The sequence below is a fragment of the Opisthocomus hoazin genome, chromosome 20, assembly GCF_030867145.1.
Source record: "Opisthocomus hoazin isolate bOpiHoa1 chromosome 20, bOpiHoa1.hap1, whole genome shotgun sequence".
Classification (NCBI taxonomy): domain Eukaryota; kingdom Metazoa; phylum Chordata; class Aves; order Opisthocomiformes; family Opisthocomidae; genus Opisthocomus; species Opisthocomus hoazin.
Genome location: NC_134433.1, coordinates 16,752,237 through 16,776,773, shown reverse-complemented (window position 1 = coordinate 16,776,773; position 24,537 = coordinate 16,752,237). Strand labels below are relative to the sequence as shown.

The window sequence follows — 24,537 nt, the reverse complement described above, 5'->3', positions numbered from 1 at the left end:
GAGGCGCGGGGCCCCGCGGCGCGGCCCGGGAGCGGGCGGGGGGGGGCGGGCGGGGCTGCGGTGAGCGCGCGCCACCGGGCCCGGGAGCGGCGCGCGGCGGCGGGCGGGGCGGGGCGCGGCGCGGCCCCTTTAAGGCGCGCGGCGGCGGCGCGGGGCGCCCATGTGGAGGGGCTCCATGCCTTGTTGTCCTCCGCGCCCATTGGCCCGCGCCGCGCTGACATATTGTAATGGGCCGCGAGCGCACTGCGGGGGGAGGGTCGCCCGCAAAACCCGGCGGCCGGATCGCCGCGCCGCCGGCCCGGACCCGCCCACCCCGCCCCCGCCGCCCGCCCCGGGGCCAGCCGCCCCGCGCCGCCGCCCCGCGAGGCCGGCGGGGCCGCCGGGCCGCCCCCCCCCCGCGGCGCCGGGCAGGGCCGCCCGCCGCCCCCCGCCCCGTCCCGCCCCGTCCCGTCCGGGCGGCGCCCATGACTCCGCGCCGGGTCTTGCCGCCGCCCGCCGCGTAGTAGCGGGGCCGCGCCAGCGCCCGCCTGTTGTGTTTCTGTTGCCGCCCGCCATCTTGTCGCCAGCGCTGCTGCCGTCGGGGCGAGCCGCGGGGCGGCGCGGCGCCTGCGGCCGGGCCCGCGCGACCGGGGAGGCGGCGGCGGCGGCGGCCGGGGCCCCGCCATGAGCATCGAGACGCTGCTGGAGGCGGCGCGGTTCCTGGAGTGGCAGGCGCAGCAGCAGCAGAGCGCACGTGGTGAGGGGCCGGCCGCGCGGGGCCGCCGCCTGACAGCGCGCGGGGCCGGGGGGGGGCGGGGGGCGCGGGCGCGGCGCTGCCGGTGCGGGGCGCGGCGGGGGGGGGGGGGGGAGCGGGCCGCTGCCGCGGCGCGGGGAGCTGACAGGGCCGGGGGGGGCGGGCAGGGGAGGGGGGGCGCGGCGCGGGTTCCCCACGGGGGGGGCGGCCGCCGGGACGCTCCGGTCCCCGGGGGAGGGGGGAGGAGGGGGGGCGCGTGGGCCGCCCCCGCCCCGCCCGCGGGCGCGCTGCGTGTCCCCGTGCCGCGGGCGGGGCGGGGCCGCGCCGCGTGACGCGCCAGGCGCCGCCCGCCACCACGTGCGCGCCGCCCCGCCCCGCTCGCCCCGCGGGGAGCCCCGGTGCGGCCCCGCGCGGCCCCGCCCGCCCCGGCCCCGCGCCCCGGGCCCTGCTGCGGGCTCGCTCGGCGCGGCGGCGCGTGCGGGGGGCGGGGGCGGCGCGTGCCGCGGTGCGGTGCTGAGTCACGGGGCGGGGGGCTGCGGGGGGGCGGGGCCGGCGCCCGCAGGCGGGGAGCGGGAGGGGGCGGTCGCTGTGTCTGTTGCTGCGGGAGGGGCCCTGGCACCCGCGGCCCCGCGCCGGGACACCGGGCTGCCAGCGGGCGGGTGTCCGCGGGGGCAGCGCCGAGGGCCCGCACCGGGCTGGGCACCCCACGGCGGGGGTGGTTTCCGGGGGGGGGCGCGGGCAGGGCAGTGCCCCCCGAAAACGGGACCGGGAGGGGCTTCCTGGTCGCAGGGAGCGGCCGGCGAGGGCGTGCGGGGATGCTGCCACGCAGCCCGGCCGGCCCCGGGCAGGCCCCGCCTCGGCGAGCGGCCCCGGGAGCTGCGCGCTGGGCCCTGGGAGCTGCGTGCTGGGCCCCGGGAGCGAGCTCCGCGCTGGGCCCCGGGAGCTCCGCGCTCGGCAGCGGCGATGGAGGCGTCAGGGCCGAGCCGGCGGCCGGAGCTGTGGTGTCGGGGCGTGCGTGGCGGCAGCGGGACGGCCGCGAGCGCCAGGAGGATGCGTGGCGTGGCGGGAGGAGCCCGTCGCGTGGACTTTGGGCGGCAGGAAGGTGCCCCGGGAGAGCACGAGCAGAGAGGGAGCTGGGAAGGCTGCCGGGGCGCGGGCAGCGCAGCCGGCCGGGTTGGCTTCCTTCCCTCGCCGCCCGCGGCCTCTCCTGCCCCGTCCAGCGCGCGTTCAGGGCAGCCTCGCGGCCTGCCTTGCACCCACGGTCCCGCCGCGGAGCTCCGGGGGTCCGGTCTGCCCTGGGAGTCAATCCAGGGTGGGAACAGCGTTAGAAAACCTGCAATAACACTGCGGTGAGGCTGCTGGGCGCAGGCTGGCGGAGCGCTGCGGGGTGCAGCGGGGCGGGAGTCTCCGCGGGCTGCGGCCGCTCCGTTGGGTCTGCGCGGCCGGGCTCCGCGCCGTCCCGCCGGCCAGGCGGGAGAACGCCTGCAGCGCTCCGGCTGTCGCTTTCTCAAACTTGGGAACGAAGGAGGACAAAGTCTTCCGTTCGGCCGTACGTTCCTCACCCTGCCTGTACGGGGAGGAAAACTGGCAGAAGGAAAATCCGAGCAGGGTGAGGAGAGAGGAGAGCGGGGCGGCTTCGGGAGCGGAGAGGTTTCGGTGCGGCTGCTCCCCTTGGCAGCGGTGCCCGGCGCCGCGGAGCGTCCTGCACGCGAAGGCGCGGTGTGCGAGGCACAGCCGCTCGCTCCGCCTGCCCAGGGAGCAGAATCCCAGCATGGCGGGGTGGGCAGGGCCCTCTGTGGGTCACCCAGCCCAACCCCCTGCCCAAGCAGGGTCACCCAGAGCAGGCTGCACAGCACCATGTCCAGGCGGGGCTGGAATATCTCCAGAGAAGGAGACTCCACAGCCTCCCTGGGCAGCCTGGGCCAGGGCTCCATCACCCTCAGAGGGAAGAAGTTCTTCCTCAAGAAATTCTTCCTCAAGCACCATGGCTGCTTCCCTGCGGGGCGGGACGGGACGGAGGTGGTGGGGCCCTGTCCCTGGCTGAGGGAGAGCTTTCTGGAGAGGGGAGGTGCGGAGGGGCTCCCTGAGAGCAGGCTCCATCTTCACGTTCTCCTTGGCCGCGCCAGGAGGTCGGACCAGCAGCTTTTGTCGTTGCTTCGTACTTCGCTACTGGGGGGCAGCTTGAATAATGCCAGGCTTTGGGGGGTAGCGCAGGGTGCAGCTGCTGGCAGAGCTCCCTGGACTGACCGGAGACGAAATCGCGTCCTGCAGGGAGCAGAGCGGTGTCTGCAGAGCTGTGAGATCAGCCCCTGCCCCAGCATCCCCCCTCTCCTTCCAGACCCCGGGAGAAGGCGGGTGACGCAGGCGGGGTGCTGCTGACCCCGCACCCCGCGCTGCCTCGTGCCGCGCGCGCCGCGTCTCGCGGCTCTGCAGGTGCAGCAGCGCTTGGCGTTGGAGTCCGGTCCTGCTGTGTCCGTCGGGCGCTGGCTCCCAGGAGCGCACCCGCGGCGGCCGGGCACTCTCAGACCTGACACGAGCGCCGCAGACCCTCCCGTCCCGCTGCCCCGGCCGTGCCCGGTGCCTTTGCTCAGGTCTGACTCGTTTTCCGGCCCACACACACACGTGGCTTTCCCTGCTCCTTCACCCTCTTCGCTCGTGGAGCCCCTGACCGTGTAGGCTTCGCGAATTTATAGCCAGAGCAAGTCTTGTTCTGTGCCGCCAGGGCCGCTTGTTGCGGTGGGGAGCTGCCAGCGGCACTGCTGGGGTGAAGCCCTGCCACCCACCACGGCACAGCCTGGGTGGCTCTGCCCGTGGAGCCCTGCCCGGCGCTGCCCCTGCCTGCGTCCCCAGGTGGCCGGCACTGCCTACGGGAGGGCTCCCGCAGCCTTCACAAGGTGTTTACCCAAAATCCCGTTGAATATTCCATATTACATGTATTAATATTTCAGAGAAGATCGTTTCTAACTGCTGAAAGAAGCAGAGTCTAGATCCATCAGCTTGAGACGTCCCCGTGAGAGGAAGAGCGCGGCAGCGTGCGGCAGCGTGGCGCGGTTGGGAGTGGGACCTCGGGGCGGAAGGGGCTTCGGTGCTGCGGGGCCCGTGGTCGTGCCGGTCGTTACCAGAGCTGAGCTCGGACTTTGCTAAACACGTGCTGGGGTCTGAAGGGCACGGCACGGGAGGTTGGTTGGTGTCTCCCCAGTGAACCTGGGGCGGCGGGAATGCAGGTAACAGATCAAGTTAGAGGGAAATGTGTGCTAATTAATTACACCGCTGCCCGGGCACGTCTGCGGATTTTTACATCTGTAGAATCCTCACTCTTGATGAGACTTCCACAGCGTAATCATTGCTGCGATTTGTTGTGGTGGTTCGGGGAGGCTCCTTTGCTTGTGAGCTCTTTGCCCGTCCCGTTTGATCCTGCCGGGGTTTGCCGCACGCTCTGCGCGGGGCTGGCGTCACTCGGGGATCGTTGCTGGCAAACGCGTGTGACGGGCTCGTGTGGATGCGGAGAGCGACGGAACGAAAGTGAAACCTCGGTGGTTTGGCTCGGCGGCCGCCCTCCTGTGTGCACGCTCAGCGGAGCCGCTCTCCTTCGTGACGACAGACGCTGTGCAAATTGTGGTGCTGGTAATGACGTTATTTGGATCTCATTCATCTGTGGAGGGAAAAACCAACAGATTTGGGGGAGGCGGGGTGGGTAGCTGGTGTTCAGTGTTGCTTCTTGTCGTGTTGGCGCCATGGGAATGCAGACCGTAACGGACACGCTCCGGACGTACGCCGTGCTGGCCACACGCTGCAGCGTTTCTCCTTGGTTTGGGAGTCAGGGTGCTGGAGCGCTCTCGTCTCACAGAATCACAGAATCCCGGCATGGTGGGGTCTGGCAGGGCCCTCTGTGGGTCCCCCAGCCCAACCCCCTGCCCAAGCAGGGTCACCCAGAGCAGGCTGCACAGCACCGCGTCCAGGCGGGTCTGGAATATCTCCAGAGAAGGAGACTCCACAGCCTCCCTGGGCAGCCTGGGCCAGCGCTTTCACGCGTGCGAGTGTCGCTGCTGCTGACCCTGTTGCTGTGAAGTAGTGCCCAGAAGCGCGTGTGTTTGCACACTCACAAGCCCGCAGATGGAGGTCCTGTTTCTGTCTGGTGTTTGCAAACTCCAGAGACTTCTGACTTGAATTTGGGGGTGGCTGATTTCTCTGAATTTAGGTTAACACAAGAATGTTTCATGATCTAAGAAAACAAATTTATTTATAACTGCAAGTGATACTGGCTTGCTTGGGGTTTTTCCCATAGACACTCGTCCACGACCCGCGCAGCTTGCGCTCTCCGCGTTGCCTGGCGCTGCTCAGCGATGTTCGTAGCCTGTCGGTTTTTCGAACGTTGCTGGCAGGGGTGGTGACCGAACAGTAAGCCTGGTTCTGGCCTTGTCCCATCTCCTCTAGCTGCTGCTTTGGCACGTGTCTGAATGGCGTGGGATGGCCAGCGAGGTGTGTGCTGGCCAGGAGGCTCTCCTTCGGCGTGGTGCGCCCGGCTGCGGCCGAGGGCTGGGGAAGAGGGCCAGCTCGCGCCCGGCACCCGTGCTGGGCAGCAGCGTGGCGCGGTGCTCGCTGTGGTCCTGCTCAGGTCTCATCAGCAGGACGCTGGGCCGCGTCTGCAGAAACCCCGGGGGCTCTCAGCCCTGAGCTGCTGTGTCTGGGTGGCCTGGGCTGCGGGCAGGGCCTGAGCACCTCTGTGTGCACAGGGCCGTGTCCTCAGTCGCCGCGGGCAGCACGTCCGCCTGGGTGTCTTCCAGGAGAAGCTGAAGCGCCTTGTGACCTCTTTGAGGGTTGGACTAGATGACCCCCAGAGGTCCCTTCCAACCCCTACTATTCTGTGATTCTGTGATTCTGTGACCCGTGGTGCGGTGTTCATCTGGTTTTGAAGGCTTCCAGGTGCACGAGAGCCACGCTGCAGCACGGGTGACGCGAGTGCCACGGCGGCGGGTGGGAATGGCCCCGCCGGACGCCCGCACAGGCCTGGCTTTCTGGAGTCGAAACCGCAGAATAAGCTGACGGCAGGCTGGGTTCTGGAAAGCGACTGCCTCACGTAATCCTGACCCACCTCCTTCCTCCCAGACTAGCGCTGCTCTCACCTTTTCCTTTCACTTTGTCCCTTTTTCTCCCTTGCTGGGGGGTGCGAACGGGGCGCGGGCGGCAGAGGAGCCCGGCGCAGCCCGGTGCCGGCCGCACAGCTCGCCGCTCGGGCTGCGCTGGAGCAGCGTCTCGTCGTCCGCGGAGCCGCGCGGCGGCGTGGGTCAGCGGCAGGGCGGGAGGGTGGGGATCCGCTCCGCCTGCCCCCGCCGATGCCTTTTTCTGTACGGTGGGGCACGTCCGCTGAATTTGTGTATCAAATGCTGAACTGCCCGAAACCTGACAAAGCTGTAGGAACATAAAAACTTCTTTTTTCTTTTTAATTGACAAGAGCTCTGATCCTCAGTGGAATCTGGGGGCAGTGGGTCCCACGGTGTAATCATACACAAAATGTGATGGGTTTGTCTGTTTTTAGCTTGTTGCTTCTCAGGTGTTTGGGGTGGGTAGTGCCGGGGAGCGCGCGGGCTGCCCGCCCCACGCGCTGGTCTGCGAGCCCCGGTGCAGCGCGGAGCCACGCCTGCAGCTGCAGCCCCAGGGAGGAGGTGAAGCGGCACAGAAGTTGCCCCTCATTTCCCATTTTCACCTCCTTCTGTCTTCTCTGCTCACACAGGGTGTGCTCAGAAAGGGGACGGTAGTGCAAATAGAAAATGTGGCAGACAAGGTTTGCCAAGAAAAGCAACGCTCCGTGCCGCTGGCGGGTAAGCTGTGCGTTCCGCCAAGGGGCATCACGGCGTTGCGCAGTCCCTGGCTGGGTTTTGCAGCGCTCGTGAAAGGTCGCCGGCGGAAGAGCTGAGGTGCGGGGGCTTGCAGTGCCCTCCCTGGAGCTGGGCCCTGCCAAGGCGAGAAGCGCGGCCGGGCTTTCGGGGCCTTCGCAGGCTCCCGTCCGGCTGGGTGCGCAGCCTGGAGCGTGGAAAGCCCCGGACTCCCGGCAGCGTCCCAGCGTCTCCTGGCCGGGCAGCTCGCCGCGGTGCGTGGTGGAGGCTGCGATGGGGATGTGTAGGGAGTGTTTCGTGCTGGAATCGGGGCTGCCTCGCTGCGGGTGGCACGGTTCGCTCTGCTCCCTGGCTAAAGAGCCCTTGGGCTTTCCCTGGCCGTAGTTTGGCCTCTGATCTGTTTGGCAGCGGCCTCTGATCTGTTTGGCAGCAGCATCTGATGAAGCTGTTTCACAGAATCACAGAATCACAGAATAGTAGGGGTTGGCAGGGCCCTCTGTGGGTCCCCCAGTCCAACCCCCCTGCCCAAGCAGGGTCACCCAGAGCAGGCTGCACAGGACCTTGTCCAGGCGGGGCTGGAATATCTCCAGAGAAGGAGACTCCACAGCCTCCCTGGGCAGCCTGGGCCAGGGCTCCGTCACCCTCAGAGGGAAGAAGTTCTTCCTCATGTTCAGACGGAACTTCCTGTGCCTCAGTTTGTGCCCGTTGCCCCTTGTCCTGTCACTGGGCACCACTGAAAAGAGCTTGGCCCCATCCTCCTGACACCCACCCTGCAGATATTTGTAGGCATTTATAAGGTCCCCTCGCAGCCTTCTCTTCTTCAGGCTGAACAAGGCCAGTTCCCTCAACCTCTCCTCGTAGTGGAGATGCTCCAGTCCCCTCACCATCCTTGTAGCCCTCTTGTTTCCTCTGTTTGTGTGCGGGGGTTGTGTGTGGGAGCGTGGTGTGTGTCTGGGGGTGGCAGCCCCGCGGAAGGGGGTGGATGTGCCACGCGTTAGCACGTGTCTTACGTCTGGTGCGTAGCACGCACGGTGCCGTACCGATGCGCTGCGGGGGGTGGGATGCAGAGTGTCCCTGGGCAGCGTGGCTGTGCTCCTCTATGCAGGGAGGCAAGGGACAGGGCGAGGCTGTCCGGAGTGACCTCGGCGAGGTGGGTTGGTGCTCGGGAGCTGGTTCTGCCCAGGAGCAGAGCAGAAAGGGTGGGATGGGAAGGGGATCAAACTCCTTGTCCCTCTGTAGCGTGCTCTCCTGCCTTTCCCAAATCGCTGGGTACGAACAGGACCGTCTGAATGAGGCGGCCACTGTGTGGAGTTTTGGTCACTTTCTTGACCCTGTGTCCTTCGTATACCCACACAGAAGTCCATCCTTGCTCGTGAAGTCTCCAGACCAATCTCTGAGTGTTTGTGCAGCTCAAAAGACACCAGGTTTTCCCACCGCAGCACAAAATATTCCCTGGTTCCGTCAACCCCTCGCATCAGTGCGGTTGCATCACCACAAGAGAAGGCTGGAGAGGGCTCGGCAGCACCTCAGTGGATCAGTTGGTGAGCTGGGTGCTGTCAGGTGGCTGGGCAGAGCAGGTATCTCCCTGTGGAAAACCTCCTGCTGCCAGCTGGCAGCTTGAGGCATTCAGACAAGTCTGTCACTCTGGTTTTGATGAGCTTTGTTCTCTCTGATAAGGACTGCAGCGGCCAAGCGGTGGGATCTCACTGGAGACGACGTGCTGTAGTTGTAGCTGTGGTGTCGACTGAGCTCTTGCCCGTTTGCAGTAAGCCGAGCGAACAGAGACCATACCAAGTGTTTTTGGTGGGGAGCCCACATTTAGTGTGTGCCTGGACCATCGGCAGGTGATGCTGCAGGTTCAGGGTCTGCGCTGTGAAGGTGGGCAGAATGGCCGTGATGCTGTCATGTGCTGGAGGAGGATGGGGTCTGCTCCCAGACCCTGCTCTTGCTCTCGGGGTACCGGCACGCTGACACTGAGTTAGACCTTGACTGTGGGAAGAGCCTTGCTCTATGACCGAGGGCAATGGCTGTGAATTCAGCGATGGCGGGGATGACTGCGCTGGTGCAGGCAGTTCGGGTGATGGAGGAAAGCTTCCCCGACTCCTGCGCACGAGTATTGTGCTTTGATGGGCAGATGCCCTCGGATTCTTACCCCCTTTTCGTTTTCAGGTATGGAGATAGGATGCTGCAGGGTAATCTGCACATCTCCATTCCTTCCCTTGAGAAGAGAGCTGGCTAGTGTGAGCAGCCTGTGGAAACAGCCCCTGGCACAGCCCTGGGATGAAGGTGCAGTGGTGGCTGCTGTTCTCCTCAGGGGACGGAGGAACGTTACCTGAGCTGGTGTCGAGCAAATACGCTTACCTAACAGGCTGGTAATGAACCGGCAGATCCGGTTCTGCATGACTCAGTGTGTGACATGAAGTCCTTTAACCTGTCCTTGCTTCAGTTCGGTCGAATACAAGCAGCGTGTTGTCTGACGGAGAGGAGTTTGCAGACCGCTTGCACGCTGAGGGTCCCAGACCTGCTCGCGAGCGGTGGGTGAGGTGGGGTCTCGGAGTCTCTGCTGTGGGCACATCAAACGTTTTTGTTGTGTGTTAAGAGTACGTGGTTTGTTTATAATACGGTTTATGAAGTCAGCTCATATTTACTGCTCTTTCCCGACCACTACGTTTAAAGCACGTCGTCGCTGGCTGTGTTTCCGCAGACTTCAGCGTCCCACGCCGTCCCCCGGCGAGGAGGGGAGACGGCCGTGTCCTCGGGTGCGTGGGGTCCTGCCGGTCCTCGGTGCCGCTTTCTGCTCTGAGCTGCCGCACGGACGCTGTTCAGCTCGCAAGCAGCTGCTTATCAGAACACATGGCTTTGTCTCCCCGTTTCTTAAAAACGCCGGTGCCCGATGGAAGAGCGCGGAGACAGCGTCGTGCAGCAGCAGCTCTGCTGGTTGCCTGCCCGGCCGGGGCTCCCCAGGCGATGGAGCAGTCGGCGGTGGATCGCGTGCCGTTGGTGCCCGCTGCGCCTGGCAGAGCCAGCGCCGTTCTGCGCCGTGTCCGGAACCCCGCGGAAAGGCACAGCGAGGGTTTCGCGTCAGCCCAGCCCGCCGAGCTCCGTGTGCCGTGCTGCGGCGGGGGCAGCTGCAGCGTGCTCTGCGCCTGGGCGGCTTGCGGGCACCGGCGGGGCTGTGTGCATCTGAGGCTCTCCACCACGCGCTTATTTTTTTAGCAGTCTTAATCTGTTTTCTTTTCCTTTGTAGTACTGCTAAGTCCTGGCCCTTTATTTCTTTCTTCTCTCCACTAAGAGTTAGTTGTAACTAAAACGTGGCTAAAATGACTATCTGAGCCGATCCAGGGTTTCGGTTAAGCACTGGAATAGCAAACTGAAGCACAATGTAAACTATCCGTAGAGATTTGAGAAGCTGTTGCTTTGAGAAGCGTCTGCCAGGTATTAGTTATGGTCAGTTCTTCTTTGGGGCTTGGGAGATGAACGACAAGATTTCTTGAGGGTCTTTCAGACCTTCCTTTCTGCATTCCAGGAGCGGCGGTGGTTTTGTTGAAGAGAAATACTTGCTCGTAAGCCATCTGTCTCCATAAAATAGGAATAAGGCATGTCTGCTCCCTAGATTTAATCAGACATCTTGTCATTTCTCTAATTTATTTCAGGTTTGGATACTGAGGTCGCTTTGTAAGAGTCACAGAGAAGTCCGTCGCGCTGAAACCACTCGTGGTCTGTATTGGTTGGTGCTAAGGAGGGGCAGATTATGTGAAGGCTGATTTTCCTTTGCTTTTGCAGTTATGACATAAATGTGTCGTCATCCTCTGGCTGAGAAAATGGAGATTCAGGTGTTTTTGTTGTTAATAGTGAATGGTGACGCCATCTGCAGAGAAGGCGGAAGAGCGCGTGGTGTGCCGGTGCGGTGAGGACAGCGCAGCAGAGGAGTGTCGGGGGGAGCCAGGGTCTGTAAACCCGGAGACCGCAGTCCTCGGGGGGCTGGCGGAGCTCTGGCTCCGCTGGAGTGAGTCACAAGCTTCTGATTGCTGATGGTGAAGCATTTCCGTGGCCTTTGAACAGCGGGCTTTTAAAACGTGGTTTAGGCTTTCTTTAAGAATACAGTGTTAGTGGCCCGGTCTGTGTCGCTGGGAAGGCAAAGGGGACGTCTTGGTAGCGGGCTGGAACCCGAACGCAGCGCCTGGATGAGCGGCAGCAGGCGAGCGGTCTGGGTGGGGAGTCGGTCTGGGTGCGGAGTCGTCGGGTGCCTTGCGGGTGGCTCTTTCCCGTGGCCACGGCCCGGGGCCCGCAGGGTGTCGGGGACGGGTGCTGCGCTGGGGGCTGCCACCGCGCCGGTGGAGAAGCAGCGGTGTAAACGGATGGACACTAGACAGTGGCTTTGGCAAAGACGGGAGAGAGAAGTTGGGCTTGTGTTGTGCTGTTGTCACCCGAGATTCTCAGGGGCTCAGAGGAAGGGGTCTCAGTTTTAGAGCGGTCCCAGGGCTGCAGCTCGTTTCTGAGCGCCCAGAGCACCAGCGCTGCGTGCTGGCGTGGCCTCTGGTGTCGGCAGCTGTGGCTGTGACTCAGCCTGGCTCGGGCTCAGCGTTGCTGGTCTCCAGTGCTGCTGACTCAGTTCTGCTCTGCCCTGTCCCGGTTCTCCCATCCGGAGCCTGGGACCTGCAGAAACAGAAAGCAGCCCCAAGGCTCCAGCCCGCCCTTCCTCTCAGCGTGGCGATCCCCCGCCCCGAGCGCTGCCGGGCCAGCCTCGGAAATGGGGAATAGCTGGGGGCCCTTTCGGTGTCGTGACTCCCGTGGAGCCAGCGCGGGTGAAACCCCGGGCACGCTGCTCCGGGTCTGTAATGGTTCGTGATGTGCAGTGTGAGCTCCCAGAGTGATTCAGAGACACTTCAGACCGCTCACAACATTACAGCACAGAACTGCCGACACCTCGCTGTTCGTGGGGTGCAGCGACGTTCGGTGTCTGCTGAGGAGGGACCTTCAGGTGTGTGCGGAGGTGAGACGCTGGATCTTGCGAAGGCCCACGCCGTGGATGAGTTCTGGGCACTGACAGCGTCCCTGGCAGGAAGCAGGAGCGCTGCGAAGGGCGTTGGCGTTCCGCGGAGGCGAGCTCCCACCGTACGGCTTGGGCGGTGGTGCCGTGCCCCGGTCGCTGCCGGCGCGCGAGGCACGCGCGGCTCTGCCTGCGCGGCAGCTGCCTTGGCTGGCACCGCTCGCCGTTACGCATGGGCGGCATTTCCCAGGCAGGCGGAAGGGAGGAGATAAATTTAAACCCGTCAGATCGTCAGGTCACAGAGTTACGAGTGCCTGGCACCGCGTAGCCCTGCGCCGTCAGGGCCCTGAACAGCACCGGTCTGCGGGTCACAGAATCACAGGATAGTAGGGGTTGGAAGGGACCTCTGTGGGTCATCTAGTCCAACCCCCTGCCCAAGCAGGGTCACCCAGAGCAGGCTGCACAGGACCTTGTCCAGGCGGGGCTGGAATATCTCCAGAGAAGGAGACTCCACAGCCTCCCTGGGCAGCCTGGGCCAGGGCTCCGTCACCCTCAGAGGGAAGAAGTTCTTCCTCATGTTCAGACGGAACTTCCTGTGCCTCAGTTTGTGCCCGTTGCCCCTTGTCCTGTCACTGGGCACCACTGAAAAGAGCTTGGCCCCATCCTCCTGACACCCACCCTTCAGATATTTGTAGGCATTTATAAGGTCCCCTTGCAGCCTTCTCTTCTTCAGGCTGAACAAGCCCAGTTCCCTCAACCTCTCCTCGTAAGGGAGATGCTCCAGTCCCCTCACCATCCTTGTAGCCCCAGGGTCGGCGAGGCAGGCCCCATTTGTGTGTCCTGTGACGAGATCTGCTGTCGCGTCCTGCTGCTGCCGTGTCGGCGTGGTGGCCCGGCCCAGCGGCTGAGCTCCTCCGCTCCCGCTGCATCAGCCTGCGGGCAGGCAGGGGACCCTCGTCCCCCCGTGCCTCGGCGAGGGTCCGACCCCGGGGGCTCACAGCGCTGCGTCGCGGCCTCGGCTGGTTCAGCCTCAGCCCCTCGGGTGGGAGCGCCGGGGACGAGCAGTCGCCGTCCGGGGTTTCCGTCTGTGCCTGACACGGAGGGAGGGTCTGGCGGCCCCTCGGCCCTCCCGCGGTCGGGCGGCCGCGTGGTGCCTGGGGACAGGCAGGTTTTGGCTAAGAAAAGCCATTGAAATAAACCCTGTAGCTGAAGGGAGCTGGAGATCTGCGACAGTGAAGGCCGCGTCGGCAGCGCGTCAGCAGCCGAGGGCCGCGCCTGCTGCGCGGAGACGTTGGTGTACGTGTTTCTGACCAGCAGCGCGCGCTTGCAGCATCGCTTCTGTGTTCTCCCGCTTCCCCGATGAATGAAAATCACTCGTGGTGGGAACTTCACTGCTGACTCCCGCGGTGCGTTGGAAAGCGTTGCCGCAGGTCCCCTGGACCCTCTGCGCGGGCAGGCTCTGCTGGCCTCGTCACACCCCGCGCTGCCAGCGCGGCCGCTGACCCCTGCGCTCTGCCCGGCGCGGGGACGTCGTCCGGTGCGTGCGACGCAGGGGCTGCGCCGTCGGCCCCGGGACCCTCGCCTGGAGACCGGCTACCCCTGCGGCCCCGCGCTGTCGGCGTGGCCGAACGCGCCCGCAGCGCACACCGTGACTCAGCAGGTCACCGGGGCTGAACTTCTGCCGCGTCCCGTGCCAGGGCCGTCGCGTTGGCTCTGGCTGCAAGCCAGGCAGCAAAGTGGAGCAAAAGAATTGCAGACAAAGGGCTTTTATTTATTAATGTGGTTCAGTTGAAGCAGCCTGCAGCCATCGGTAGCTGAGATTTGTGGTGTTTACGTGAGGGGAATCCTGCTGGGCTTTTGCCGCCCTGCCCTGCTTTGCTGCTTCCTGGAAGGAAATGTTGATGGTTGTGTTGTCTCGGAGTATCTCAGGGCAGAGAAACGCTGCGATCGGACTCGGAGCGGCTGTTTGAACAACCTCACGCTCTGGACTCGGTCAGATCTTGAGCTCGCTTACCCTCCTGCTTGGCGCTGCCAGGAGCTGAATTAAAATTTTGGATGTGAGTCTTGGGCAACCGTGGGAAAAGTGCTCTTTGGATGTGAGCTGCTTCCAGGTGACTGGATCTCACGTGGTGCCTTCCCGCGTGCTGCGGGCCCGAGCCTGGGGCTGCAGTGCTGGAGCGCGGTCCGGGTGTTGCTGCTCCTCGTGTGGGTGCTGGGCAGCGTGCAGCCTGCCAGCTGGGAAGGTGTCGTACAAGCGAGCGTCGCTCGGGGTGCGGGGCCTGATCCTGCACCCACAGCGGGTCCCTCCGAGGAGCGGGCGCGGGCTCCCGGCCGGGTCCTGGCGCAGCTCTCTGAGGTCTGTGAGTGTCGCTGAGCTCGGTAACGCTGCCCGCGGCAGCGAGGCCCGCCTTGGGGTCTGGGGGAGCGGGGGTGGCTGGCGCAGGCCGTTCCCTCCGCGCGGTGCTGCGGTGGGGAGGACGAGGTCGGGCGGGCGGTCTCCTGCTTCACGCCCGCTGCTGCGGTGGTGGTGTCACCGGCGACGCCGGGGTTGCTGCAGACAGCGGAGGAGCCGGGGCCGTCAGCGGGGCAGGACCAGGGTGGTGCTGCGGTGGTCCGTGCCGGGGCGAAGCGGCGAGGAGCGGGCGGCTGGGCCGCAGGATGGGGCTCCAGGGGCCAGGTCAGGGACGCGCCATTAATGGCTGTCGCTGTTTCTCTTTCAGAGGAGAATGAGAAGCACGAGAAGCTCCGCCTGGAGAGGGAGCAGGAGCAGAAGAAGGCCGGCAAGGCCAGCGCGCCGCGGGCCAACAGTGCCATTCCCCCCGAGGAGCCCCGGAGCGAACTGCTGGTGCCCATCTCCCCCCCGGCCCCGGCCCCCACGCTGCCCCTGCCCCTGGCAGCCCCCATCTCTGTCATCCCCATCCCCGTTGTCACCAGCCCCCCGCAGCAAGCCGCCCAGACCACCCTGTCTCTGCCGCTGGTGCAGTGCCACCAGCCCCTCGTAAGCACTCCCAGTGTCACTAAGGAAGCGTCCTCGGTCGCGCCGGTCATCCAGAGGCCGCCGGGCCCGCTGCTGCCGGACGGGAAGGCGGCCACCCCGCCGTCGGGCAGCCCCAAGCAGCTCCAGCACTACGCGGCGCCGGTCCTGGCCATCTCCCAGCACCATGTGGTCCAGCAGCCCATCCAGCCCCAGCCTCACCAGCCGCTGCCGCACCCGGGAGCGCAGCCGCAGCTCGGCGCTCTGAAGCTGGCTCCGGCAGAGGACACGAAACCAAACGAGCAGAAGAAGAGGCCTGGAGGGTGAGTGCACCTCGTGTGTGGAGGCTGCTGAGCGGGACCAGGCAGAAACGATACCGAAAGCTGCGTCAACCTGCAGCAGCTGCTGCTTTTGCAGAGTTGCCAGATCGGAAACACCAAGAGCCGTGGATGTTTGGTGGATGTCTGTCTGGGGTTTTGATAGCAGAGTTTCTTAGCTTGGTGTTTTTCATTTTGCTCCCTGACTACACACTGTAGGATTCTGTACAAGGATTTTTTTCCAAGCCGGGACTGTGTTAGGAAGCAAGTCCCAGTGCTGCCCGGCTGATCTTGGGTGGCATCTGGTATTACCTCTGGCGAAAGATCTCTGCTTATACTGGTCAGGGAATCGAGCAGCAGGTTGCTTGCAGGAACTTTGTTGAAATCTGGGATGTGATCGGGGAGGTTCTGTTTCCCGGGTCAGAGATCACCTTGGCTGCTGTTCCCTGTTCTTCGGGCTGTAAGTGCTGAGGGCCTCCTGCTTGCTCAGAGCTCCCGCAGCGGGAAGGGACTGGAGGCCGTTCAGTCTGTCCGCACCCCCGGACGGGCCTTGTGGCTCTGATGTTGCTCCAGGTTAGTGTTTGTCTGACTTGTTCTTGAGGACTTTGGCTGGTGCAGACTCTGTCTTCTCCTTAGGCGGTTGTTTCCAGACCACGGGTATCCTAATGCGTAGTCTGGCGTTATTTCTTGTGGACCTGGGAGAACAAATCGTTCCCTTCTTTGCAGCAAGCTGCTACCTGTTTCCCCTGGCCCCTCAGTCTTCCTTCCTGCAGGATAAATGACCTGGATCTGTTCGGTCTTTCCTGCCAGGCCATGCTGTCCTGCCCTCTGACCGTTCTCCCCGCCGCCTGCAGCTGGCAGATCCCTCTTTGCGGCGGTGTTCGGAACGGCGTGCTGCTCCCGCGGAGCCTGGGCGGAAAGTCGCTCTCTGCTTTGCCAGTTCAGTGCCCCAAAGGAAATGCACCCCAGGTTTCAGGGAGGGTGGGGATCCGCTCGGGAGGTCAGAGGAGACGCTGCTGGACAGAATGCCAGCGTGGCGGCCGCAGCCTTGTCCCACTCCAGGCCGGCGCAGGCTGCTGCGCAGAGACGGACCCGGCGGAGCTGGGGCCCTGCCAGTCACCCCGTCCACCCGGCCTGAGCGAGTGCCGGCAGAAGAGACAGACAGAACGCGGTCCTTGCCGGGCGAGCGACCTGCTCGGGGAGACGTCTCAGCCAGGCCAAAATCTGGCCTTGCCGTTTGCTCACTCCTGGACGGAGCTCGGTGTTTTGAATGTGTCGGCAGGGCAGGAGGTGGCAGCTGGCTTCCTTTCCCCCAGGTCCTCGGGTCCTTACGGCGTTGGCTCCGAGCTGTCATGCCGAACTGCCGTGACCCAGCTGTGAGCGGAGCAGCAGCCGGGGCTGTGGGTTGGCACTGCCCTTCCCTGGCGACGGCCTCCGTGCAAGGAGTGGTAGCTTCAGTATCATTGTGGGAGCAGGAAGAGATGTACGATGGAGTGGACAAAGTAAGGGTTCCTCGTGTCCTTTGGCATGTGGAGATCCCAAAACGCACAGAAGGAAACAGCGAAAGTAGTGTAGAGAAGAATTTGTGAAGATAATGGCCTTTGTAAAATGCCAGTGTAATTCCTTTAAGACAGGTTGTGATCGTTAGAGCTTGTCTGCAAAACGCTCCGCTGCAGAAACCAGGAGTGTATTTGTGCTTTGATCAAGCGAACGTGTCACTGACGCTGCTGCGTGGGTTCGGAGGGGTGTGGAGGGGCTTTCTGGTGGCCCGTGGGTACCAGCGGCGGCTGCGGGGAGCTGTGCCCGCCCAGCATGCTGCCCTGGGGCCGTCACACCGAGCCTTGCTCCCGGGGCGCTGGGAGGGCTGTCGCCCGTCGCAGGCTGCGGCATCGCCGTGCCTCGGGGCCGGGAGCGGAGCGTTTCACCGTGCAGGATTGCTGGGGCTCTTGGCAGAGGCAGACAGGGAAAATACCTGTCTGACGCTGAGCGAGCTGCAGGGGTGTCCTGAAATGCGCTGGGGTGGGTTGTCCCAAGGTGCACGCTCCGTGTCTCCCCGGAATTACCCCTCTAGACACAAGCACAGAAAAGATGTCTTTTTCAGCCTGTGAGTGTTTCATGGGAAAAGGCTGTCAATTATTTGTTTTTAAATACCTGAATATTTATTGAATATTAGCGTACCTCCTGAAATACTCCCCTCAGTGTCCGTGTATTTTCAGCCAAAGGTAAATAATTACTTTGCAGAGTGTGTGGGAGATACCTGAAATCTCCACGTGTCTACTAATGTACTTTATCACCACTGTAGCTGACAAACTAAGATAACGTGAATTTGTTTGCCTCTTCCTGAAAGTATTCCTCTGATTCGGAGGGTGGGGACAGACCAAAACCCCAAAACCCAGAAGCTCGCGCTGGTTCCTCCGTTAGCAGTGGCTGGAGGATTCCTGGATTACTTCACTCCATATTTATGCTCAGCTGTGTTATTTCAGGCACAGTGAAAAACTAAAGCGGTTTGAAGTATGTCTGCCAAGTCCCATACATTTTAATTTGAAACTGCATAGAGCTTACCCCGCTGGAGTGCAGGCGCGGATCAGAAATGGGGCAGAATCTGGGCGATCTGGTACCGTATAAATACGTGCAGTTCGTCCTTCGTGTCTTTCCCTGTGTTGACAGCGGCCGTGTCTGTGTGTACACACACACGTGGTACTGTTTGTATCATGTGTGCAGTGCGTGCGTAATGCTTATCCCATCTAATACGCATGTGAAGTATGGATTTGATCCTGGCACAGTATAGGTGGAAACATATACAGCACTGATACCAAACCAGCGATGCCGGCACACCGTGCTTGTTGGTGCTTACCTGCGTAGCCTGGAGACACGGACGCTGCTGGGGCGCAGGTGGAATGGCGGTAGTTTGCAACCTGACACTGAGTTTATCTTTGTTCTGTTTGGGTTACAGGGTTGGGACCAGGGAAGTACATAATAAATTGGAGAAGAACAGGTGCGTAGAAAGCCAGGGGTTTGATTTTTTAATTGTAATTCCCCTTCTTTTTTTTTTTCTTTTTTTTTTTTTTTTTGGCTTATGGTCTGTCAATATTTATTTGGCTTGGCTTTTTTTGTTTGTTTGTTTGTTTTTTAACAAATAACCTGAACAAAATTCTTAGTGACCTTTTGATGAATCTTGCAATATTGCTTTGGTTTCTTACAGCTCAGTTCTGCATCTCTTGCTTCCCAGTGTATTTTACTTAACTGCACAATTGCGTTACAATAACCCTGAAAAGCCCTGATCCCGCAAAGTAAATCCCCACGTGCATAACGGTGTAACTTCTCTTTTGATTTGAAGTAAGAAACCAGCCAGGGTCAGGGGCCAGTCTACAGCGTGAATGCAGAATAAAGACCAGTTCCTGATCCAAAACTCTCACCAGTCTCACCAGCTAAATCGGAAATACGGTGAAAGTGGAAGCAACAGCACGGGGAGATGAGGGATTTCACTGAAGATGGCACGGTGGTTTCCGAACGAAGCTGGGTCTGGAATCCAGGCACCCAACCCCGTAGTCTTTCTGCTGGCCCGGGCTGGCTCAGCTGTAAGCGTGCAGGTAGTCTGGTCTCTGCTATGCACATGTGCGAGTGCTTTGCTGGATGAAGGCCCAAATTAAGCTCTAGCCCTCTGCTAAATTGATTTCTGGTGTGTGCTCCCACCAGCTGACCAACCACCTGTGCTTTCTTTAGACGTGCGCATTTGAAAGAATGCTTTGAGACGTTAAAACGCAACATCCCCAACGTGGACGACAAGAAGACCTCAAACCTCAGCATCCTAAGGAGTGCCTTGCGATACATCCAGGTACGTGCGGCGCTCGCGTTGCTGCCGGCTGAAACCAGAGAACGGTGCTAACTTTGCCTAAACCGAGTTACTTATCTTTTTCCTGTAGTGCAAAGGAAAAAGGGGAGAGAAAAACTCCCATTCCTCCTTTTCCTCCTGTGTGAGCATGGTCAGGTATAAGCATTAGATTCCTAGAGGATTTGGGTCTTCTAGGAATGCTTGCTTCATGCAGTCCTTACTCTGGAAGGTCCTAGCTAACCAGCAGCGGTGACGCAGTGGGCAGATAGTTCAGATAACTCAGAGGAGCCTGAAGAGGGACCTGCCGGCTGTAGAAACAGGCTGCTCCCTTTTGGTCCACGGTGAATTTTAATCCCTCTGTTTTGGGGAGGTTTTCTGTCTGCATAACCAAAACAGACAGACTGCCGTGAGGGCTCTGAGTGTCTCAGAGCTGTGGTGAGGTGGAGATGGAAGTACAGGTCGTCTGCTCGGAGGCAGGGAAAGACTGGCATTTGGGCTTGCAGCGTGAAGCTGTGGGCGGATGGGGTACCACGCTGAGCCGGGGAGGTAAAGGTAACGTTCACTTGTGGTGTTTGTAGGTTGGGTGAAGGGAGGATTAGTGTCTGCTTGTTTACCTCACGTTTCACACCGCTTTGTCAACTTTGTGCGTTGATTTGTTCTTAACCAGCATGTTTTCTGTCTTTAAAATTAGTAGAAGTGGTTAATGGTAGCACAGAAGAAATTGAGAGATGTCCTCTGTGACTGTGAAATCAATAGCATGTAATGCAATTAAAATTCATCTGGAAAATGGAAGAGTTGCTAAATTTGTAGTGCACGTAAAGAGAGCCTTTAGACCTCATCTGTTTGGGCTGGAATAAAGGGTGCTGAGGACGGTTCACAGTGGGCTTTTCCACAGTAAAGCGTCATCTTTTTTCCTTGCTTTCTTCCCATTTTCCTCGGGCCCTCTCAAATACCGTTTCATTCCTATGTTCAGAAGTGCTGGGTGCTGGCTGCTTGCATCCACTTTACTTTGGAGAGTCAGTAATTAGACCAGCTCAGCCTTTCTCGTTAGTCTCCACCGGTGACCTCCCTTGCAGAGCCTTTGGTTGGGGCAAATTCTGATGGCACTCGGCCACCGGAGGATGGCAAAGAAAAGGGAAAAAAAAAATCTATGTTGCTTGAGAAGGTCGGTTTTGGAGATGTGGTTGTGTGGCAGCGTGGTGGGCGTAGAAAAGACCCGAGCCTTTCGCTGGATTTCAGGCCGGCTGCTGTCGGCAGAAGCGAGCTTCCGCTGGCAGCGCGGGAGATGGAGTGATCCCGTCACCCGCTCTCGCGCTCGGGAGCCGAGTCCGGAGTCAGGGTGCCGCGAACGGAGCCGTTTCTGTGCTGTGAATATTGATGCAGGTGCAGACCGATCCGTGAGCAGCGTTCTCAGTCTGCGCCTGTGGAAGATGGCTGGAAATCCTCTCTGAGGATGACGGTGGGAATGGCCGATTCTTCGTCTCCCTCTTCTCTGGATCCGTTGTGAAGTGCTTGGAGGCTTAGGCGCGGTGCGGTTTGGTGCTACCTGCAAGCGAGTGTCCCAAGATCTCCATAAATCGCGGAGAATTAAACTCCTGTCACGTCATCTTAGGAAGTGTAAACTGCTTTTAGGGTGGTCCGGAAGGTATTCGCAGATGCAGAGCTGCGTTTTGTTTCCTTGAAGCTTCTGCCACTGAAGACGTCTTTCAGTGCCGCCTCTGAGGTGCGTTTCCCCACGAGGACCCGTTCTGGGAATCGCGGTGGCCGGGGTCTGCTCCGTCAACCTGACTGCCCCGCCGTGCCCGCGCCGCTCTGTGTGCCCACGGCCCGGGGGGTCTCGGCCTGGTGTGGTTGCAGAGCGTTTAACCGCTCAGTGAAGGGAAAATGCAGAAGCTCTGCGGGTTGACGTCGCAGTGTTCGCGTCCTGGTGCCGGGCTCCGTCGCACCGTCGGTGGCTGTACCTGCGCGGCCCCGGCTTGCCGGCGGTGCTGCCGCCGTGCTCCGCGGGCGTGCGGCTGGCGGGAGGAACCGCGGCCGTGCCGGCGGCTCGGGAGCTCCCTGCCGGCCCGCGTCCCCTCCGGGCTGGCTGCGGGGAGCAGCCCCCCACCTCTCCCACCGGTCTCCCTGCGGAGAAGGGGAACTCTCCTGGCGCAGTGTTGTCTCCCCAGCTTCCCCCTCGCAGGAAGGGGCTGGGTGTGGGTGGGACGCGGTTACGCTACAAGTTTGAGCACTCTGTTTATTTGCCTGAGAAAACGCATTTTTAGAAATCTGGTGGGAATTATCAGAGTGCAAAATTAAAAATTATTTTTTTTTTTTAAATTCGGTTTGAGTGTAGCTTCACTCTGCCTCAACAGAAGTAAGGTGCGTCAGGGTGGGAGGGGATGAGCCGCCTGCGGGTGCTCTCGCCGCTGCCCTGGGGCTGCGGACCCCTCTTCGCAGCTCGGGCAGGGCGAGGCGAATCCCGGCCTGGGCGCAGCGTGGGTCGTGATTACAAGAAAGAATAAACGAAGCGTTGCCTTCTTGGCAGCGAATCTCCCCCCAGACTCGGTGCGTTTCCCTCGACAGGCGTGGTGCTTACCTCCCTCCTTGCAAAGAGAACAGGGGAATTGTACAGAGATTTTAAAATCGACTCCTCTTCTCAGTGTAGCAAAGTACTTGTTCACCAAAGGAGGGAAAACCACAAAAAACCAAACCCAGAGGAGTCTTGCAGAGGAGCAGTGCCGCGTGCTGGCCCTGAAGCTCTGCTTAGCTGACGGTCTGTGCCCGCGAGGAGCGTGACGCCGCGCTAATCCACTAATTGTTGCAGCCTCTCTTCCTGCAAAGTTCTTTTTCCTCATTCCAGCTGGAACTTCTTAGAAACAGGCTGTTTGTTGCCTTGGCTGGATTTAAATATTTGTATCTGCATCAAATCAGATAAGTCAGAAAGTTAAATTCCAAACTTCCCATGGAGCTGTCATTTTAATTTATGCTTAGAGTTGGGCTTGTGCTCTGCAACAGTAAATTAGAATCTCTGCAATTAAACACACTGTTGCACAAAGGAAATTAGGCTGAATGCAGCTGGAAGTTAATAATCCTTTTAAATGGTGATTCGGTTCTGGGCGGTGTAGGCTGTTGTGCTGTGCTGGGCTGAGGGAGCTGTCCCTGCGGGTCACGGCAGCGGGGTGGGCTCCGGTCCCGCGCGGCAGAGCCTGTGACGAAGCGCGTTACGTGGCCACCTCGTCCGTCGTTCTTCTCTTCCCTCCCTGCAAAACACGAGTGAAAGCGCTGGAAGCCTCTGGAAAGTTTCCAAGATGCACGAAGTGACGTGGAAAAACAAGCAGTGGGAAGAAAACGCAGTTTGCTCTGGGAGAGCCGAGCCCCGTCCCCTCGGCTGCGGCAGGCAGCACCCACTGCCGAAGCGGCATCCCCGGCAGACAGCAGGCAGGACAAGCCCGTCGTCTCGCCAGAGAGCCACGCCAGGAGTGGGAACCAGTGCTGGTGAGAGGGAGCTGCACCGCGCTGCGCCGGTGCCGGTGAGAGGGAGCTGCACCGCGCTGGTGCCGGTGCCGGTGAGAGGGAGCTGCACCGCGCTGGTGCCGGTGTTGGTGCTGGCGAGAGGGAGCTGCACCGCGCTGGTGCCGGTGCCGGTGAGAGGGAGCTGCACCGCGTGGTGCCGGTACCGGCGAGATGGAGCTGCACCGCGCTGGTGCCGGTGCTGGTGCTGGCGAGAGGGAGCTGCACTGCGCTGGTGCCGGTGCTGGTGCTGGCGAGAGGGAGCTGCACCGCGCTGCGCCGGTGCTGGTGCCGGCGAGAGGGAGCTGCACCGCGCTGGTGCCGGTGCTGGTGCTGGCGAGAGGGAGCTGCACCGCACGGTGCCGGTGCTGGCGAAGGCGCTGCTGGCGTGGCGAGGAGCGGAGCTCTGTGCAGGAGACGCCGGGCAGCTCGTAGGCAGGACGTGGGTGCAGCTGGGTGTTGCGATTTGCTTCTCTTCGAAGGCTGCCTTGCCCCGGGGACACGTTGTGATCGTCCTGGGTGGAAGGTAACGGGTGCCACTCCGCAGGGCTGTTTTCTCTGCTGTGTCCTCAAGCTGTGCCTGTCACCGCGGTACCTGAAGCCCTTCCCGTTTCGGGGTTATTTTCTCTTCACGTTTAGGGTAAGGTGACGAGCAGGCGGTGGGCTCGCCGGGTGACATCGGGACAGCCGAAATGCGGCAGCGCGGGAGCAGCACAGCCGCAGCCGGGCAGGGTGCAGATCGCGCTGCCAGTCCTGCTTGTTTGCTGGTTTCCCCACTATAACCACAGTCAAATGCTGACTGAATATCAGTGTGGTTACAAAACATTGGGCAAAGCTGAGCTGCCCAGGGCCTGCAAGAGACTTCTGTGAAGTCTGCGAAGCAGGGCACCGCTGTGATCCAAACTGTGTGCTGCTTAGATGCTCGCCGAAGTGCTGGGGGCTGTTCTGTGGTGATAGATGTTGGGCCTTGGTCCTACAGAGGAGTCTTTGCTCTGAGAAATCTGTTTGCTTACAAATTCATAGAAAGTCATTTACCAGTCCTCCTTGATGCTTGTAGTCTTGGAGATGGAGAACGGCGGTGATGAGCTTACGCCAGATGGGTGGTGTTACAGATCCTTCCCGGCCTCGGGAGGGGGCAGGAGGGGCAGAGTTTCCTTCTGCCCCTGGAGCTGGGGTTGACGTTGTACCCCACGTCCCGCTGACCCGGCGGGGGCTGGAGCAAGGCTTGGCTCTCGGGCCACGCCTGTAGTCTTCCCAGGAATCGCCTGTCGCAAACCAAGCTTTGGATTTTTCTGCACTTCTCTAAGTGTCTGCGCTTAGAGCAGTGTATAAACGAGTGGCAAAGCCAGTTAAAAGTCACGAGACTGCGCGTGTGAACGGGCTGCAGGGCGCTTGCTGTCCCTTGGACTGGACACCAGCCGCCAGAGAAGTATTTTGCCGAAGTAAAGTCGTCTCCATCTTCATGCTGGAAATCTTCCCCTTCCAGGGCTGGGGCAGGCGCTGGGCTGCAGCTCCCTCCCGGCTCCTCGCAGTGAGCGGAACCAGCACCTCGCAGTTTCGGTGGTCTGGTGCCTCTCTCAGGAGCTAAAAAAAAATGCTAGTGCTAAAAAACCATGGAGGTGTGCTGGACTCCAGGGAAGTGACATCTCTTTAGATTCCCACTTCAGTTCCTGCATTGTTCATTTTGAGGGCAGCGTGCCTAATTTCCTCAGCTGATTCCAAACGCCGGCTTCCTCGTCACGTGGCCGGGCTGTGGCCTCAGCCGACCTGCTGGCTAGGTCACCGCTGCCCGCTCGATGTTGTTTGCCTTTGTCATATGTAGCTGCTTTAGACTGAAGTTGGAGCAAGGACAGAAGTTCATAGGTCTCAGGTCGTTGTCGGATGGAAAGAAAACCAGTAGTTCAGCAGACTCAGCCCGTGGGTGTGCGTGTGAGGTGGGCGGTGGGGGAGAAGCGATTACCCAGGCGGAGAACGGACCCTGTCCCTGCATAAACGAAGACCGTGATCCTGCGCAGGGGACGCGTCGCCATCGGTCGTTGCACTGCGAGGCAGGAGGCTGGCTCCGTGGCTCTGCACGAGCGCGTCGGGCGTTTTGCCTTCCCGTGTGCCTGCTTCCTCCTGTCGCCGCGGTGCGCGGCGTGAGCCCTGCTGCCGCCTCTGCGGCCCCCGCGGGGTGTTCCCGGCGGCCGCCCGACTGAGCCGGGAGCGCAGGACGCTGGGCAAGAGAAACAATAAATTACAGAGCCGACTCCTGACTTCCTGCCAGGAGGAGAAATCCCTTGTGACCGGACTTACCTGTGCTCGTCAGGAGCGCTAATTGTTTGTGTGAGATGTTCAAATAGCCTATCCTCACCTGGCCGCCTCT

General features: G+C 61.3%; 1 protein-coding gene across 1 annotated transcript in view; it reads left to right on the top strand.

The window, feature by feature from the left end:
- The first annotated feature begins 618 nt into the window (after positions 1-618).
- MNT (MAX network transcriptional repressor) overlaps positions 619-24,537 on the top strand; it is a 41,630-nt gene continuing 17,711 nt past the window's right edge. The window contains exons 1-4 of the mRNA XM_075440351.1: positions 619-736; positions 14,278-14,854; positions 17,802-17,843; positions 18,572-18,683. Of these exons, the coding sequence (XP_075296466.1) occupies positions 664-736; positions 14,278-14,854; positions 17,802-17,843; positions 18,572-18,683 (804 nt within the window). The 5' untranslated portion in view covers positions 619-663. The remainder of the gene's footprint in view (positions 737-14,277; positions 14,855-17,801; positions 17,844-18,571; positions 18,684-24,537) is intronic.